At 36.1% G+C, this 18,232-nt stretch overlaps 1 protein-coding gene across 1 annotated transcript in view; it reads right to left on the bottom strand.

Moving 5' to 3' along the window:
• Window positions 1–17,973, bottom strand: part of PLCE1 (phospholipase C epsilon 1) — a 137,564-nt gene extending 119,591 nt beyond the window's left edge. Inside the window, exon 1 of the mRNA XM_050898846.1 lies at window positions 16,786–17,973. Within this exon, the coding sequence (XP_050754803.1) occupies window positions 16,786–17,973 (1,188 nt within the window). The remainder of the gene's footprint in view (window positions 1–16,785) is intronic.
• Between the last annotated feature and the right edge of the window lie 259 nt (window positions 17,974–18,232).

Genomic DNA, 18,232 nt, shown 5'->3' with positions numbered 1-18,232 from the left:
TATTTATCTTTTAATGTTGAGAAAGAAATTAGTTACAAGAAGAATAACAGAGCCATGAAGTTCGGAGTCACATACAATAAGTCTGTTGAGTCTACTGTAAGTAAATTTACTGTCAAGAAGAATCTTTTTAAATACTTCTAAAGTAGCTAGTTACTTCCAGTAATAAAATAAACCATGAATGTTTCCATGTGCAATTAAATCTCCATCTTGTTTGTGCACCATGACTGAACTAATAAACCTTCGGAGCTGGAAATGTGGTGCAGCACAGTGCAGACACCTGAACTAGCTCTGTGAAATCAGGAGCATGTGGAAGCAATAGCATTACCTGTTTTTTCCATTGTGTTGTATTTCAGCTCTCTCCTTGCCATTACATTAGCTAATGGAACGATGACATAACATTGATGACAATTCCATTTCACACATGCATTGATTACAATGTATTTGAATAATTCATTCCTTTTCAGACTATAAGCACAAACTTGCTTTTATTTGATCTGATCTATAGTAAATCACAGTATGAAAGACATTATGAAGTACTTTTTCAATTGTTTTCTAATATGCTAAGAATAAGTTTAGAAAAAATAAATTTAGTTTATTAGGTTTGATCAGTCTAAAGAAAAAAAGAGGGAGCTGCAATATCAGTCTTCCAGTAGATAACAGGACGTTAGGTTCCTCCATGTTCACTAAAAGAGCAAAGAATAAAAACTATTCACCAACATAACAGAAATTCTCTATCAGAATCAATATACATTGACTGCTCCACTTGTTATCCCACGCTATGTCTACTCTATAAACTACCCTGAAACGTATATCCTAAAGTCATGAACCATTGTGTGAAAAGAAAAATATTTAATACTGGCCACACTCTTTACTGTATCTGCCTAATCTATGTTTTTGAAATACCCAAGTCACGTCTACATTCACATCTACTAGCAGCCTAACATTTTTAAAAGCACGGCTTTCTGTACAAAACGGTACTTGATGACATTGTGCCCCAAATGGCTGGCAAAAAAGCAATTCTGACCTGCAGGCAAAGGAACCTGAAAGCTGCTGTACAACGTGAGCCTACGGGCTCTGAAAGGCTACTCCAGTCTCACCTGCCACGTCAGTGCAGACATAGAGCAATATCCAGTCTTTCTGCAAAGACCATGTCAAACAGATCATAATTTGCAATAAGGCAGGGGCTTGAGAATGGTGTATCAGAGAAGATCTTTGACTAATTCGCCCATCTTTTTAAACTTTTAGAATTAATACTTGAAGTGGGGGAAAATGGTTACTCTTCCATTTGGGTTTTGGGATTTTGAAAATGGTTACTTTTCCATTTGAGTTTTGGGGTTTTTCTTCCAAGCATCCAGTTCACTAATCATACACCAAAGCCAAGTTTGGAATTCCATTTTGTCTTGAATTCAGTTTTCAGATTTTTTTTCCCTTTACTTCTGGCTAAAGAAATATCCACCAATGCCAATTAACAGTGATAATGCAGCATAGAACAGAAATGGACTTAAAAAGTTAATAGAAGCTGCTTGTTAAATATATCAAGATTACCAAGAAAACTGTATGAATAATTCTATCCACCAGATGGCATATGCCTCACATTTTGCTTCAAATATAGTCAAACTTCAGTGACATGGGTGAAGATCAGGCTTTTCCTGTTTATTTTTCTTCTAATATACAAATTTCAATAATAGTTTAGAATTTATACAGCTTCAACAAATGAACAGATATGTGCTGTAATCAAGGTATGGAAAAATGAATGAATTTCCACACTTACAATACACAGTCATCTACGAGCTGGTTTGAAACCTTAGCCTTTTCCCTCCTAGCAAGGAGATGCTAATACAGTTCTACCAGGAAAGTCAGACCTGTAAAACTATCCTTGCAGAGATTTGGGTCAGCATAAATATAGTATGATTCTTCTACCACTATAGTTTGTCCAGGTTCTCTAATGAAGTTGTATTGTCAAAAGGACTGCAGCAAGACAAAGATTTTATCATTATGGGTATCATATCAGATATTCACAGTTACTTATGATCTGAATATATAGGTGTATGTGTGTGCATGTGCGCATGTATATATGCATGCAAACCAGGTCTAAGTGGAAAGCAGTGATGACAGTTATGCAGATATTGTAGTCAAACAGAAAGAAACCTTTGAAACACTGAGAGTGTTTCAGTGGAATTTAGGCCCAAATTTTCAAATTGGACTCCTAAAATCAAACCTGTAAATCCCTAAAACTTCTAAATGTTGCTGGTCTGATTATGAGAAATACAAGGCATTCCGCATCTCTAAAATCATGATAGTTTTACCCAGTAGACTAATCATGAATTTTTGGTGTCTAATTTAAATGCCTGTATTTAAAAATTTTGGCTATAACTTTTTTTTCTACCTTCAAAAAAGTATAATGAGAATTACTGTATAAACAAAGCTTTCTCACATCATCTCCCTCCTGTTTTGGGGAATCAGCTCTGACAAAGAATAGTTCAAACCTCCATGCTTTCTTTGACTGATGTCAGTCAGATCATTTGCATCTGTCCATGGTATTCAGTTAAGACAAAGCCACCATGTTAGACATCATGTCAACAGCTGGTTAGACAGTAGCAACTTGCAACAATTAGCAAATAGGCCAGCCTTTGAACCAGGGATCTACAAAGTCTCATGGTCCTAGAGCCATTTGATCCAATCAAGTCCTACAATCAAACTTGACTCAGGCAGGAAACACAAAATAGAATTTCTTTTACGCCCTTCCTTCTTACCTAGGTCTTGTGTTAATAAATGCAGAGCATCAACAGCTGGACCACATGTGTTAACAGACATACTACTAAGGAGATCCTCTAACTACAGAAGACCAGATGAAAGAGAAAATCAGGTAATGTTCTTCAATAAGCAGATGTTTTGTGCTAGAGAAAAACTGGTATCGGTGACTTGCTTATAGTGCTTGCTTGCTTATACAAGTTAAAAATTAGAAAAGTACAAAAATTAAAACTGCAGAATGTTCAGTGGCAACAACACTCTGCTGTCTTACAAAAACAGTATGGTTTCAGATTTCCAGTTAGTAACTTGTCAGTGCTTAATCTATTTTTTATTTTATGGACCTTTCTTCTTGGGGAAAAAAAAAAATCATAATGAGGCAATGTGCAAATATCTAGAAGAAAACAGAATATGGTTTTCAATGTTACACAATAATGATTAATCTATTCTAGACAAATACACCCCAAACTACTTCTTTTCCCACAATGGTAACCTTGACAATTCATTAAGAAGTTGCTTCCCAGTCTTAAGGGGTCTTGAAGACTTTAATGTCTTAACATTTTGGCCTAAAAACACGGCAAGGATTTTTTTAAAAATAAATATCTGGAAAATTTGAACTTGTTTTACTATCCTGCAGGCATGCTGTGCCATCTAGCCCCTGCTCACCTAGCAGCTGCAGCTGCTCCAGATCCCTGGTAAAGCTGTGGGATTCCCTCCCAAGCAGCTGGAGCTGACACAGGCACAAACAGCACAGACAGAAGCTCTAGGATGTGATTCAGGACAAGCCTAAGAGATAAGCAGCTCAGGTATGCTAATAGGAAGAACAGAATTTCCTTTCCCCCCTCTTTAAATCCGGACATAAAATGGTGGATGTGGAGAGTGTGTGAGCCCCTGCAATAACTCTGCCCAGGTCAGCAAGGTTTCAGCCACCCATAGTTTTATTGGGGTTGGACCCTGGGCTTCACTGCCCTCAGGCCACAGTGTTGAAAGAAATCAGCATTCCTGACAAGAGGACCATAGTGAAGGCAGCAGCAGTTTAAAATCTGAAGTTGAAAGTTACCTACACTGCGGGTTGTAGCACAGAAGAGAAGGTGGCAATGAAACAGGACAATATGGACACGGCTGAGGCAGAGGCATAACTTAGACTACAGGATGATGATACAATGCTTATGGGGCTTTTCATTTTAATTTCTTTTTAAAAATTACATTTAATATCAACTTTTCTTCTGTTCTCCAAAAAACGAAACCAACTTGTGGTCTAGATCGTCTTAGGTATGGGCCAACATAGTATTTATCAACAAAACATGAAGCAAATAATCTCATCTCAATCAAAAACTACAAAATTTGATCCAGCCAAACCATGGACTCAGTCATGGGTTTCCGAGCTGTGGTGCACATACTGTTAATGACACACAAATATCACCTAAGCAACCAAACAACTCTTCTTGCATGTGTGCATGTTAAGTACTGCTGCTACCACGATAATGGCAATATATAGCAAGACAGACTTGGGAGCTCTGCGCCTCCTCTCTGGGAAAGAGGTGGAAGTCTTTAAGTCTCTGGAAAGCACAGAGACTCAAGATATCAATAGCAGTGTTGAATTTTCTGATATGCCTCATCTTAGTCTTCTAAGAAACTTTGTTATTCTAAGCTTTCCAAAATTAAGTTTCATTCTATTTCATTATTTAATTTCATTTGTTGCCCAGATAAGAATTTGAAACTGATTTTGATCAAACCTGAGACTCAGTAACTCTGCTTGCAGATTTGAATTTTTTAAACTAACAACCATTTTAAAAAAGCATGTTATTTTCATCAGATACTTTCCGTAGCAGAAAATATTCCTGGGAAAAAAAGCCTATAAAACATCATCTAATTAAAAACCCAAGAAGCTAGCAAAATAGCCCAACTACTGAGCCTTGCCACGCATGCTTGGCCTTGTCACACCAAGCCTTGCCAGAGTGCCTCAGTTCATAATGGTTTAGAAATCAAATTATGACTAACAATCTCTCTCCAAATTCTATTGATTTTCTTTATATTTCTACTTGAAAGTACAACCTTTGTACATAACCATCATGATAGTACTAGCACTGGTTTACATATGTTTTAGTTCCACAGAAAAACAGCAAAACCTTTAGTTCTGGTTAGGTTTGGAAATAAGATTTTGTTGTTTTTTGCTCTCTACATTTTTAAAGTCCCAAACCTCAAAGGACTCTTTGTCAACTATCTCTTTTATTTTCCTTCCAAGTTTTTCCATAGAACACTGGCTCCTTTTCATTAGTTCTTTCAGTTAACTACCTTTCATATCTCATTAGCAAATTCTGCCCAGTACTGTTAAATCAATTTTCACTTCTTTTACTTAATGAAAAACGTTATTTCATTTTTTGTTCTCTGGGATCCACTGAGTCACAACCACATGGGTATTTCCTGTGAATCTGCTTTCATCTTGGCTGTTGTTTTCCTTCTGTTTCTTTGCAGACTGGAGAAATTTAAATTAAGCAAGGGTCAGAGGAATCTGGTCGTTAATGCCTAATATAAATACCAATTAGCAAATACTTCTTTTTCCCTGATGAGTACAATAGGAAAAAAGTTACAAGTGTACTATTCTCTATGACAGTTTGATGAAATGGACATTTAACTTTAGCCAAAAATACTAGCTCCTTTGGAAAGCCAATTTCAGTCTAAATGTGTAATACTACAACCACGTGCATCTCAATCGTCCAATGAGAAGTTTAAATGCTGTTTACTAACCTTCACTGGAAAAAAAAAAATCCCCAAAAAGAACATGGAAAGGAAGAGGACCAAAAAAAAAGCTAAAACCGAAATATAATAGCTATAAATGGTACCGATACCACATGTAAATTTGTATGAGCTCAGCAAAGCTGGATGTAAGGCTAATAGAAGCAGGAGTGCCCATCAAGACCACACAATTGCATGAAGAAGGAACTTCAGCCTTAACTATTAGACTCAGCTGAAGAGTAGATTGTGAATACTATGAAAAAATACTATCTAGTAGTAGAGAACTAGAGGGAAATATATTGGGTAGTCTTTTCTCTATATAAAAGACTGAAGGATAAAGAAGGCTCCATAAAGACTACCAGTCTAGGGAACAGTAAGCAAGCTGAAGGTAAGTTAAGAATGGCACTAGGGAACAAGAACAGACAGCTACTGACAGGCTTGAAGTAAAAAGAGCAAAATTAGTTAGGAGTTATAAAAAACCAGAGTTTTCAAGGGGGGGGGGAGGGGAACACTCCCTCCTTCCCCTCACAGAATTTAATGAGAAACCCCATGGAGACTTCCAAGGTCAGGAAGCCTAGAAAGAGAGAGCAGATCTTGGAGTCATCCACCAAAAGGAACCTGGGGAGAAGGAGCCTGGAAAAGCCATAGGGAAATGAAGACAGTGCAAGCTGCCGGGGTGAGTCTTTTTCAAATGGCAACAGCTGGACCATACCCTGAGGTAAATGCTATTAAAGCTGGCATTTGTAGAAGTCTGCAAGGCCCTAAAAATGGTATGGGATAAGGCCTATAAATGGGTAAAGGTAAAAAATAGATGAGGGATACAGCACCTTATCCAGGGGAGCAAATGCGTGCTCTAAGGTTCTGGAGCTGAGACCTTCACCACAGACAAAGCCCCAGCTCTTCCTCTGCTACTCAGTGATAAGAAATGCAGTGACCTAACAGTTAAGGAATATTTAAAGCCCTCAATCCAGGGAGGATCACTGGCCATGACAGTTGACATGCTATCAACTGTCTCTGATTGTGTGCTTTTCTATCATGCCAGAGGGTGCAGACTAAATAAGATCTGACCACTTAGGTCACAGGGAGAACTAAAGCAGAGCAAGGGACAGGTGATGCTGGATGCCACAGAACAGCCTGCTACACTAGGACAAAAAAAGAAGGGGCAACAAGTGATCCTTCCACAATCTGACGCAGCGACAACCTCAATTCTGAAGACAGAGGAGAATATTTTCATTACTATCTACGTAAACACCTTTCAGGTTAGTAAATAACTCATTTAAAGGTCCTGAAGAAAGATGCCTGAAGCCAGGACAAAATGCAGCTGCTATCTGTGTGGATGTGGAGTAAGTTCACCACAAACAAAAAGAAACAAAGTGTACTGCACAAGCCAGTCCTAATAGACAAGTAATATACCAACCCTTCCCTGGTAACCCTGCCCTGCTTTATTCTGAAAAAATACATATAAAAACTCAGTTCTAAAATTCCGAAATAGTTTGTATGATTACAAAAAATGAACATATCCTCTATCCAAATCAGTCCAAAAATCGGGGGGGGGGGGGGGGGGGGGGGGGGGGGGGGGGGGGGGCGGGGGGAGGTTGAACAGGACAAATATGATGTAATGGTCAGCAGATCATAGATCAGATAAATCAAAATATTCTCATATGAACACAAAAACTTGGAACTGCTTGAAAAATTCCGTCACACACACCCAAATTCCCCACACAAAGCTTCACCCTGGTGTTTCCGATGCCGGATTAATTTTGCTGTATCAAATGAGCTCCCTGTGTAGCGAAAGCTTTGTAATCTATGAAAGATCTAGGTAGAGCAAACAATACTTCATCTTCTGAATTTCACCATAACTTTACTTGTAATGGTGTCCAACTTACTTGTTTTACTCTTCTATCATTTTATAAAGGTAATTTTAATTCTGAAACAAACCATTGATGCATTTATCTCTTCAGCAGCTGAACCACTGGGAGGAAAAAACAGGAAACAGCTGGTCAAAGCCAAAGCGTGATGAGAAATGTGTTCAAAACTAAAAAAACTCAAAACCGATCATCATTTACAAAGGCTGGATTTGCAGTTTTTCCAAACCAATGGTGAAGAAACACTGTGCAAGCTAAACTAATATGCAACGATTCACAAATGCCTGCTAAAAATGAAAGCCTAAAGAACTTTGTTGCTCAAAAGAAGCATTCAGATTATTATAAAAGTCCATCTCCAATCTGTTGGTTAAAGGAAAAAAAGAAAAGAAACAAAAAAACTCTCTGGACTGCCAGAGAATAAGAAAATCAATACGCTGCTGTTTTAAATATGATCCATGTTATATTTTATGCTTGTTGATCACCTCTACCTATCTTTTCTACAGCCTCAACCTGTTGAGTGACTTGGTGTTAAGAGACCAAGTTAAAAGACCTCCTTTATGCTGATAGCAAATCACTAGATGACAATGAAATGTTCACGTAGCAAAAGATTTTGCACTCCTGTAGTTCTCCCTGACTGTATTTTAAGTAAAGTAAGTTTCAAAAGGACACGTAGGTGAGCCAGAATACAAGTTAATTTCATAAAAGGGAAATATTCTGAATGTTCATGAAATAATATTTTTTCCCTTTAAAATATATACATTCACATTTACATACACAAGCCACCTAGTGCAATCCCAAGATTGTAAACAACAGACAGGAAGTCCAATGTTATGGTTCCCATGGCAACTATAATGTGTTTAATATAAAGTAAAATATCTTACATATGCACAGGGTCAGAACTATAACAGCCTCAAGTTCGTAGCATGATTCTCTAAGTCTGCAAAAGTTACTCAAGATAAATTCCTAACTGAGAGAAGATTGATGACAGTTTTCTCTCAGGGGTCTTTTTCTTGATCCAACTCACAATCACATATAGAACAATTCTCCATGGCTCAGATACATTCTTATGTTTTTGCTGAAACATAAACTATTCAGAATTATCATTCAGACCTTTATTCAGCCTAGAAGTATTTCAGTGTTGATTGGCTACATACATTAAAAAAAACAACAACTTGTTTTTTCTTTGCTCTTATGCATATAACTCTAAAATTACCAAATATTAACAGTTGGAACTGGTAGAAAAATGTTTTTCTTTTTTGTTACCCCACTGGAAACTTGGGATATGTCTCTTCTGCAGACTACAGTGCAGCACACAGCTACTAAGCCTGCTGAGATAAAAGAAAATTTAGCCACAGCATATGGAGAGTGTTTGGGAGAAGTTTATCTTCTCCAAAACCTGAGCGAGCTCACTAACAACTAACTGCCTCTAAGTCTATAGAACAGATGAGATCATCACTTGTTTGTAAAACAGCTAGGACAATAGATTCAAGTCCAGAAGTAGGGCTTCCAAGCAGTGTGGTAACATGAAGAGTAAATAACAGCATATGCAATTGAAGGGTACTGAAGGAAGTTTTATGTATCAAGTTAATGATCCCACCTGAATTATTTTACAATGCATTATACATATTTATATAGACAATATTTTTAGTTTAAAACTATAGTTTTAAAACTGCTTAATATAAGTTTCGCATATGTCTGTCTATTAAAATGTCTGACGTAAAAATATGGTTCCCATGAAGCCAATAGCTCCATTTTGCACATGCTTCTTTTTCTCCCTCCAAGAAACATTATCCCAATAGGAGATTTTAAACAGATTACAATATGACCAGGATTTCACCCATTCTCTAATACTTGAAGGGAATTCCTAAACACTTTAAGAATTAAGACTGCTGTAACATGAAACTAGAGCAGCTAATAATACATCCTTTGTTTTGCCCACACTTTACTAATGAAAGTCTGTATCTGCTGTGATTTCTTGAAAACAATTTTTACAGTGTCAGGAGAATAAAATAAAAATAATCATGAAGAGTACTTAAGAATCACTTTTAATCATCTTAAAAGAAGCTCACATTATTTTACTGTGGATTCAAAGTCCAAATGGTGGCAACAGTCAACAGGCATTACAGTTACTGGAAAAGCTAAGGGGCTGGGGGGGGGGGGGGGGGGGGGGGGCAGAATTCTATTTTCACAAGAGTTAATTAGATTATTCAGACTCCTGCAACAAGTGCATGTGCCAATTTCAAGATAAAACCAAACTTTTTCATTCCTGTTGCACATTTCCATGCTATGACAGCAAACTAATCTGTAGGTATCTATGAGTATTTGCTATGCTAAGGAAATCTTAAGTGTTTACAGTAAGTGTTATAATTCCAGAGATGAAAAGACTCTTCTGAACTTCATACAAATGGGAAGACAAGAATATTATCTGTAAGTAAGAATGACCACAAGCCAATCCAACATATTTTTCTCTCTCATACTCAGCTAGGGGATTGATGAGTGCATCTCAAAAGTGAGTCTTCAATCTCAGTTCAAAAATTATTATATCTGGTTACAGTTCAAAATTTAAAAAACCCGGATACTTTCACACAATTTGCAGGACAATACGAGCACTGTCTGGTACATGTGTTTTGCAAGTAAGGAATAGCTTCTAACTATATAATTTTCTAGTGAAATTATTAGGAGAATAAAAAAAAAAAAAAAAAAAAAAAGAAGAAAGTGGTTACAAATGCCAGGGCTGAATGTTTATGTTTCCAGCGCTGCCCCACTTCCGACATTCCTGATGAAAGCTGTATGCTGTCACACTGCCCTGAGTCACGCTGGTTCCAACTGCTGCACTGATGTAATTAGCTTTGGTTGGTGTGGGAGCACCCTCAGAGCTCCCCTATCCCTTGATAATCCAGCTTATATGTACTTGGACAGTACCTAACAGCTGTATTATGTTCAACTGTTACTCTGTTTTTTAAGCTGTCACCAGTCTTATTTTCAAGCAAAATTCTTTGTGACCAGAGGCTCATAACCACACTATATCAAATCACTTTTCACAAATAGAGAAACCAAATAGCCTTATATCTCATGGAGGATGCCTTAGATATTGTGGCAAGTATAATTTTACAGTAGAGATTTTTCCTGTAAGTCCTTCCTGAAATTTCCTACTGATAAGACATATGCCTACCAATTATTGTCAACCCAAGCTTATTCCATTTTAGAAAACTTTCTTTTTAAAAGATCCTGAAAGACTGTAGAAAAGCAAGATGAATTAAAATATAGATGAAATCTCATAAATTCAGATTTTAATTATTCACTCACCAACAGAGTGATCTTTATACAGCCCAGTTTTTATTCACTCATACCAGAGTAAACAACCCAAACTTTTCAACAGTTCATATAGGTAACGGAGATAACTTAGTTTCAACTGAGAAAGAATTTGGAAGAGTGTCCAACTCTAACACTCTAAAACGAACTCTTTAATGTGCTTCAGGGAGATTTTCTAAAACAGATCTTCATGCTTCTTTACAGTTAATGAACAGTCACTAGAAGGAAAGTCAGAAAATGTGGAAAAACTGAAGGCATAATATATTGCTCTTGCCAAGACTCCCACACTATTGGCTCTAAATACCTAAGTGTGCTCACAGCTAAAACTTATTGTTCATAATTTGGCGCAAAATTGTTAAAGGTATAAGGCAACTACAAAATAATACAAAGTATTAAGAGATTTATCTCTAACTCTATCACATGTTACGGTAATAAAACTGACTACTTCTACAGAGAGAGGGTAAATTTTCTATTTTTAAAGCTAGCCTTTAAAACTGGAGTAACTCAACCCAAAGCAAATATAAGTATAGAGCTTCATTTAACAAAGTTCAATTTATTTTTACAGCACTTACTGAAGGGAAAACATAATTTCATGCCTACTTGGCTTCTCTTTTGCTTCCCTGATTTTTTTCCAAATAGTCAATTTTGCTCATGAACTTTTTTCTTTAAACAAAAAATTGCAACTCTTATGCAAAAAAACCAAGAAACACAGGGTGCAGGTAGAACAAAAACCAGCTCATCCATACCTACTAACTACTTTAACATATGAATAGAAACCTTTATGTCTAAAAACATGATAACATTAGTAACAGGCAAAATACTCATGCACAGCCAGATAAAAAAATTATTGTTAGAGTGGAGGAGAACCCCAACCACTTGCAGATCATTTGCTTTATGTCATTTTTTCCTATAAATTCCTTTCAGCATGTTGGACTAGAAATTTTATTTCAAAATGGAAAAACAAAAAATCTCAAACCCCAAATCTGTCTGTAATCCACAATATAGAATTGCAAACGATCTTTTTTTTTTTTCCTTAATAAAAGTACAAGTATAGCATAAACTTTAGCATAAAGAGCAGTGTTACATTTTAGGTATGCATGCAAAACTGGGAGGGAAGAGAGTAAAAGTCTATTTAAAGAATTCCATCTTTTTAAATATGGAGCAAGAAGGAAAAACCTGTGGGAAAACCACATAATCCTAACAGAAAGATGGTATCACAGCAAATCTAGACCTGAAATTCCTACAGAAACAATCAAAAAGAACCGAGAAGTGAAAGCCTGTAAGAATTTAATTTTTTAGGCTGCTTCGTGGGTTGTGAATCTCACAGTTTGGCAGAATAACTTCACTAGTAAGACTCCTATTGCCAGGTGATTTCATGTGGCCACTCCAACAGGCTTTGTGTCTGTTCTACTAAAGCAGATCAGTCATCTGAGTGAAACACAGCACATACACAAGGACTCTTATGCTTCGTATTATTATCATTAGCACAGAGGGTAAGTCAGACGCTTTCAAGTTTTTGTTTCACTTCTTAAGAATCAACATAGGCCTCTTCATTATATAAATTATGTTTTGAATACACTGGAAAAGTGTATCTTCCAAGATACTACTAGATAAAAAAGAGGGTTATACTATTAATTCTGACAAAATATTGACAATAAAAGGTTACAATTAACCCGACACCTGAGAAAAGCAACCAAAAAAATGTTCTTCTGAACACACAGCATTACTAACCCCTCCTTTGTTCATAAACGTATGTTAGCATTTGATGTAAAGTGCTCCTGTATTTAGTTAGTGCAACTGGTTGTCAAAGCAGACATTATTTCCATGACTGATAGTGAAATACTCAATTTACCGATCTTTTCAGAAATGCCAGAAAAGCATGCAACATGAAGATACACTGACTAGAGTTGCGGATACACCTCTGGGGTGGGGGGCTGCAGGGGGAGGAAATAGAGCTCTCTATAGGTTCAGAATTAAAATTAACATTCATATTAATTACAAAACATTCATTTTAATTCTGAATGTATTCAGAATTAATCAATTCTAAACCAAAAAAGATTCAGACAAATACTATCTATTAAAGAAAACTACTTGTGCCTGGCTCTGTTTCTTTAAAAATATTATCCAAGATGACTATTATAGATATCACATTAATCAAACAGGATAGTAAAAATTTTTTACCTCCAAATCTTTTTTCTCTCCTTAACTCTTTGTTAACAGATGCCACCAACTGACTATAGCTGAACTTTATGGAAATAAAGAAATCTTAATACAAGACTCCTTACATTAGCCATGCATAATGAAAAATCCTTGCATTACATTGATTTTACACATGAATCATAAAAACACTATGGACACCACATGGAAAAAATACCTGATGCTAACAAATGCTGAACTACTATACCAAATCATTAAATTAACTACGAAACACTCCTACAAGATAAATCTATAATAAAATCATTATTCTATCTGGAAACAGATGAGGGGGCAATTCAGTTTTTTTTAATTGTTGCCTTATTAGTATTTGGCATTTCAGTAGTGCCTTAGCAGCTATGAAAAGCAGAAGATATATTAGTGTGCTAACTTCTATCTGAGCAGAGTTAAGCAAGCCAGCAGAATTCTTGCTTCTTAAACCTCAAACTACTGGCATCGGGAATGTAATGACACAGCAAAGATGGTACTGACGCCTACAAAATAAGCTTAACTAAAGAATTCAGCCATTATGCACTGCAACTATGTTGTTGCAGCTGTCATCTGGAGATCTTGAGGTCACTTACCTGGTTTGAGAGAATCACCACAGAGTAGTCTAGTGAGCTGCTCAAATTTAATATCTTAGTCAATGATGGACCTGGCTACTGTTGTCGTATTACATTACCACCACCACAGAAACACCATCCTATCCCGAAAAAAAGCAGCATACTTCAGCACTGTGAACCTAACATCTCACAGACACAGACGGTTCAATGATTCCAGAAACTCTGACTTCTGTAATTAGTCAGATTGCTAATATGAAGCAGCTGAGCTGAACCCAAGTCATCAATCCATTGTGCCAGGCCAAGCAAAGCCAACACCAAAGCTTGCTTGCACTGTTCCAACACAGACAACCAATTTTCTCACGAATAGATACAACAGCCATGTTACACACATCCATCTGATAAGGGTAAGTACTGCACTGTATATAGCCGCAAAAATTACATGCAAAATTAGAAAAAATATTCAACATAAAAATCTTATCTCTTCATACAACACATACATTAAATCCAGAGCAGAGGAGTCTAAATCTGCGTATAAAATATCTATAAACAGTAATCATATGCTACATTAAAAAAATACATAATTTCATGTATTTTCTATACAATGCAAAGCCTCAGTCCCACCTTCCTATGTAGGGAAAGAAAAAAGAAAAAATTATTCAGCAAGACAACAGTTCAGTGCCTTTCCTTTATTAGCACTAGAATTTTTATGTAAGGGGTATGCACAAATGAGACCCACATTTTCCTACTTAAAACATAAAGGTCTCTATTGTTCCATGTTACACCAGTACTGCTATGAAAACTTAATTTCTCCAACTTTTTTTTCCCCTTGAAGAACAGAACTACTGTTCACTTAGCTGTTCCAAACAGAATGCATGCTCAAAGGGTGAGATAAGGGGAAAGAAAGAACAAATTACCACATTCATTTACTACTTTCTCCTTCTTCCTTTGATTATTAGCATGAAAGCTTCCTAAAAATGCTCATAATTCATTAAATTATTTTAACCCAGTGTATATGTTCAACAGGTCCATACATTTGTCACATCCACTGAGTTAATTTCTATGTTTGTGTAAAAACCATCTATAATGCTAATAATATAAGCCATAAACACACAGAAATATTATTGCAGAAATTACATTTGACACTAAAATAACAGAAAAATAATGCTAAGAATGCTTGATGCGTATTATATATAAAGAGATTTAATACAGAGGATGATAAGAAGAAAAATATTTGTAGTCACCGTTTGGAAGAAGAAGGACTTAGAATCATGCGGTTTTAAACTTTTTCTGACCATGAGAAAATATTCTGTGCATTTTAATTACGCAGAGTGCTTTACTGGGCCTGTTAATCTTTTGTTCATTTGTTGACAGAACTTTTCCTATTTAAATAATTATTCAGCGAGTACTTATTACATTTATTTCTGAGTTTCTATATGTACTACAAAAAACACTTCAAATTAAAGCCCTCACACCCCAAAATGCTATACGTTCAGTATTATGCAGCAGTGGTGGAAAGTGATGAAACAGGCATGCATGTTAAAAGCTAAGGAACTCAAGTCAAGTTGGAAATGGCCAATGAAGAAACCTAAACCCATCCTTCCCTTTTCATTCCTATGTAAATGAAAATTACGCTAGACCTCAGCTACAAAACATTCTCCCTTCTCTCCCCTAAAAAAGCTTATAATGATAATACAAAAGTACTGAGCAGATATCATGTTAGGTAAATACATGGCTCATATTCATCCCTTCATGGGAGCGTGACCATGCACCATGCAGTGCATGCGCTGTACCAGCAAGTTTGTACTTCCACTGATTAGGAAAGTGAATATCACAATAATGAACAGCACCACAAAGCTTTGCAACCTAGTACAAAAACCTGACATACACATGTTCACAGAACTCTTCAATCAACTATTTAAACAGAAAAAATACAAGTTTCTAGAAGGACATGAGGATATTACTGGAGGGCACAATTGTCATGGAGCCCCTGAGCCACCAAGTCCACTCTTCTGTTAACACTGACAAAATTTCATGTAATCCATTTCACCAATTTTAGTTGGACTCGATGATCTTAACGGTCTTTTCCAACCTAAATGATTCTATACAAGTAAGTAAGTTTTCCTCCATTTCAGTCCTACTGAAAGCTGTTGCAGAATCTGAGCACTAACTGCTAGAAATTTCTTCCAGTTTTCAACCTACATTTATTTACGACCAGTTTACGAGCATAGCTTATCTGACCACACTCTCCTTTACCTTGGTTATTTTCCCCTCCCTAGAGCTTATTCACACATTTTAACAGAGAAAAAAATGACACCTCCCTTTTTTGCTAAGCTCAGTAAACCTCTCTTCTCTTACTCTTCTTGAAAGAGTTTCTCTTGCTGTGATCATCCTGCCGGCCTTTCTTTATCAGTAGTCACATTTCAGATGAATCCTTGAGAATCAGCGGTCAAAATCTTTTATAGATTCCATTGACAACTATTTAATTTCTGCCATCACAGAAGATCTTTTACTGCTTAAAATAATTTATTAAGGACGTGCTACGTCATTTCTACAGTAATAATTTATGCATTCGTGATTTCATTCTAAACTTAGAATCTTTTGTATAATCTATTTAAGGGAATACAAATCAAGGCAATATCAGCACATTAATATATGTTATTCAACTATTACATAATTTTTTAAAACTATTTGCAAGTGTAGAAGCATTATAAATATCTGTAACTTGGGGAAAATACTATGCTTTCTTTTTTAGAGCAACAAAATTTTTCACTGTGATCTAATACTGCCACTTACCATTTTATACAATTTACTCCATTCAATTATTATATCATTAATATATCCATCAAATGTTTATATACACATATATGCCATATATATTCAACTATGTATATCTATAATATAAATACATCTATTTTACATATATAAGTATAAATGCATTATACACATTTTCTATTTAAAATATAAATATCTATATGTATATATTTTTGTATCTGTATATAGATATTACATTCTTATATATATCAAGATAGAAATTTATACATACATCTATGTATATATATGTACCTGTATACATTTTATATAGATATATATGTATATACATACATATGTATGTATAAATTTTATACAGATATAAAATTATACATTTTAACCCATGCCTATTTTAAACCAAAATGAATTTTAAAGGATGAGAATACATTCTTCTAAAAAGCAGTGTTCAACACAAGGTTCAACATGGTTAAGTGAAATATCCTATTCAGCGTTACTAAGTGTTTACTAGTTGTAGGCTTTTTTTTTTTGAATGAAAAAGGTCAACAGGTTATCAAAACTTGTACAAAAAAAACCCAAAACCAACACTATGAAAAGCTTACCTCATACCATAAAGACTTCTCAAGAAAGGAATTAAATTCCCATTCTATTAAGGACTGAATTATAGTTAGCTGTTCTGTCGTAATCCTAGAAAGCTTCAAGCCACTGTTGTTTCTCCTTTGCTCAACATAATTCCAAGCAACAGTTCCTATGTGCCCTGAAGGTAAAGTCCTAACAATTGCTCTCGTTCCAGTATAAACTGATTTTTTAACCTCTTTATCATTTTTACAGAAACGTCTTATTAACAAAGTAGAACGTTCCTTTTTGCTTCTAAAAAAATCCTCTTCCATCTCTTCTTCACAGTTATCATTACAGTCTTCAAAATGGCTCAGAAAGGGCTTTGAGGGCATTCTTCCAGTAAAGTTATTTCCACAGAAGTTGTGACCTGAGCACGCCACTTTAAGCTTTCGTGGTGCTCTTTCCAGACATAAATACTTATCCCTTAAAGCGTCTTCATACAACTGCTGCCCAATTTCATTCTCACAATTATTTGTCAACTCCGTTAATCTGCAAGTGCAGGCTGGGGAGCCAGTGGTGTTACCATCACCAACACTTACTGGCTGCAAGCAGTCATCCAAAATGAAGCCGTTGTGTAAACTGCACAAAGCCTTTGATATATTCCTTTCACTAGCACAATGAAAGTGAAAGAAGGCCACTTTATCAGTATCATTGCTGTCATTCTTATTTACTGCTGTCTGGCTTCTTAACGAAGGTCCATTCATTTTCAACTGAATTTCAGCAAGCATGGCTCTTTCCAGTGAAACAGGAATTCCAGTTTCCAGGCATGCCTCTCCCCCTGCTAAAGGATCACAAGATTTATACAACTGGCTGCACGGGATATTGCTCTTGTAGTTTTTCTGTACAATGTTACAGTTAATATTAAGAAATTCCACTGAATCAGGGATGGAGCTGTTCCTCTCCCAGAAGTTTTCATTACTATTGTCATTAGTCAGTTGTTCTTTCGCCAGAGAGAATATTTTGGGCACCGAGCCCTGAAGATTTTCTTCTTCAAGTCTGTGTAAGTATGAGAGAGTATGTGTGGTTTGCCTTCCCGAACTGGCAGTATGTCTTTTTATAACACTGGTGTCCAAAGCATTTTCAGTATTTTCATCTCCAGCTGACTGAGCAGGTATCACTTTACCCTGCACCACAGAGACGAGAACAGACGCTGTCATCTCCTCAGAGGTCATCCTGACACAGTCTTTAGTTGCTAGATGTGTGTTGGGGATGGTGCGGGGGCGTAGTCTACCAATCCTCACACCATGATTTCAGTGTAATAAAAGATTCAGTGCGAAATAATCAGGGAACACATGGTAAAATATACATTGACTACTTGTTCTTTTTGAACTGGCTTTTAAAAAAAAGTAATTTTTTTGACTATTGGGCTATTAGGCTTTCCCAGCCTTGGATTACTGGCATGAAATACAAACATTTTTAAACCAGCTTCTT

The sequence above is a fragment of the Gymnogyps californianus genome, chromosome 6 (genome assembly GCF_018139145.2).
Source record: "Gymnogyps californianus isolate 813 chromosome 6, ASM1813914v2, whole genome shotgun sequence".
NCBI lineage: Eukaryota > Metazoa > Chordata > Aves > Accipitriformes > Cathartidae > Gymnogyps > Gymnogyps californianus.
The sequence above is the reverse complement of the archived record's forward strand: the minus strand, read 5'-3'. Positions and strand labels throughout refer to the sequence as shown.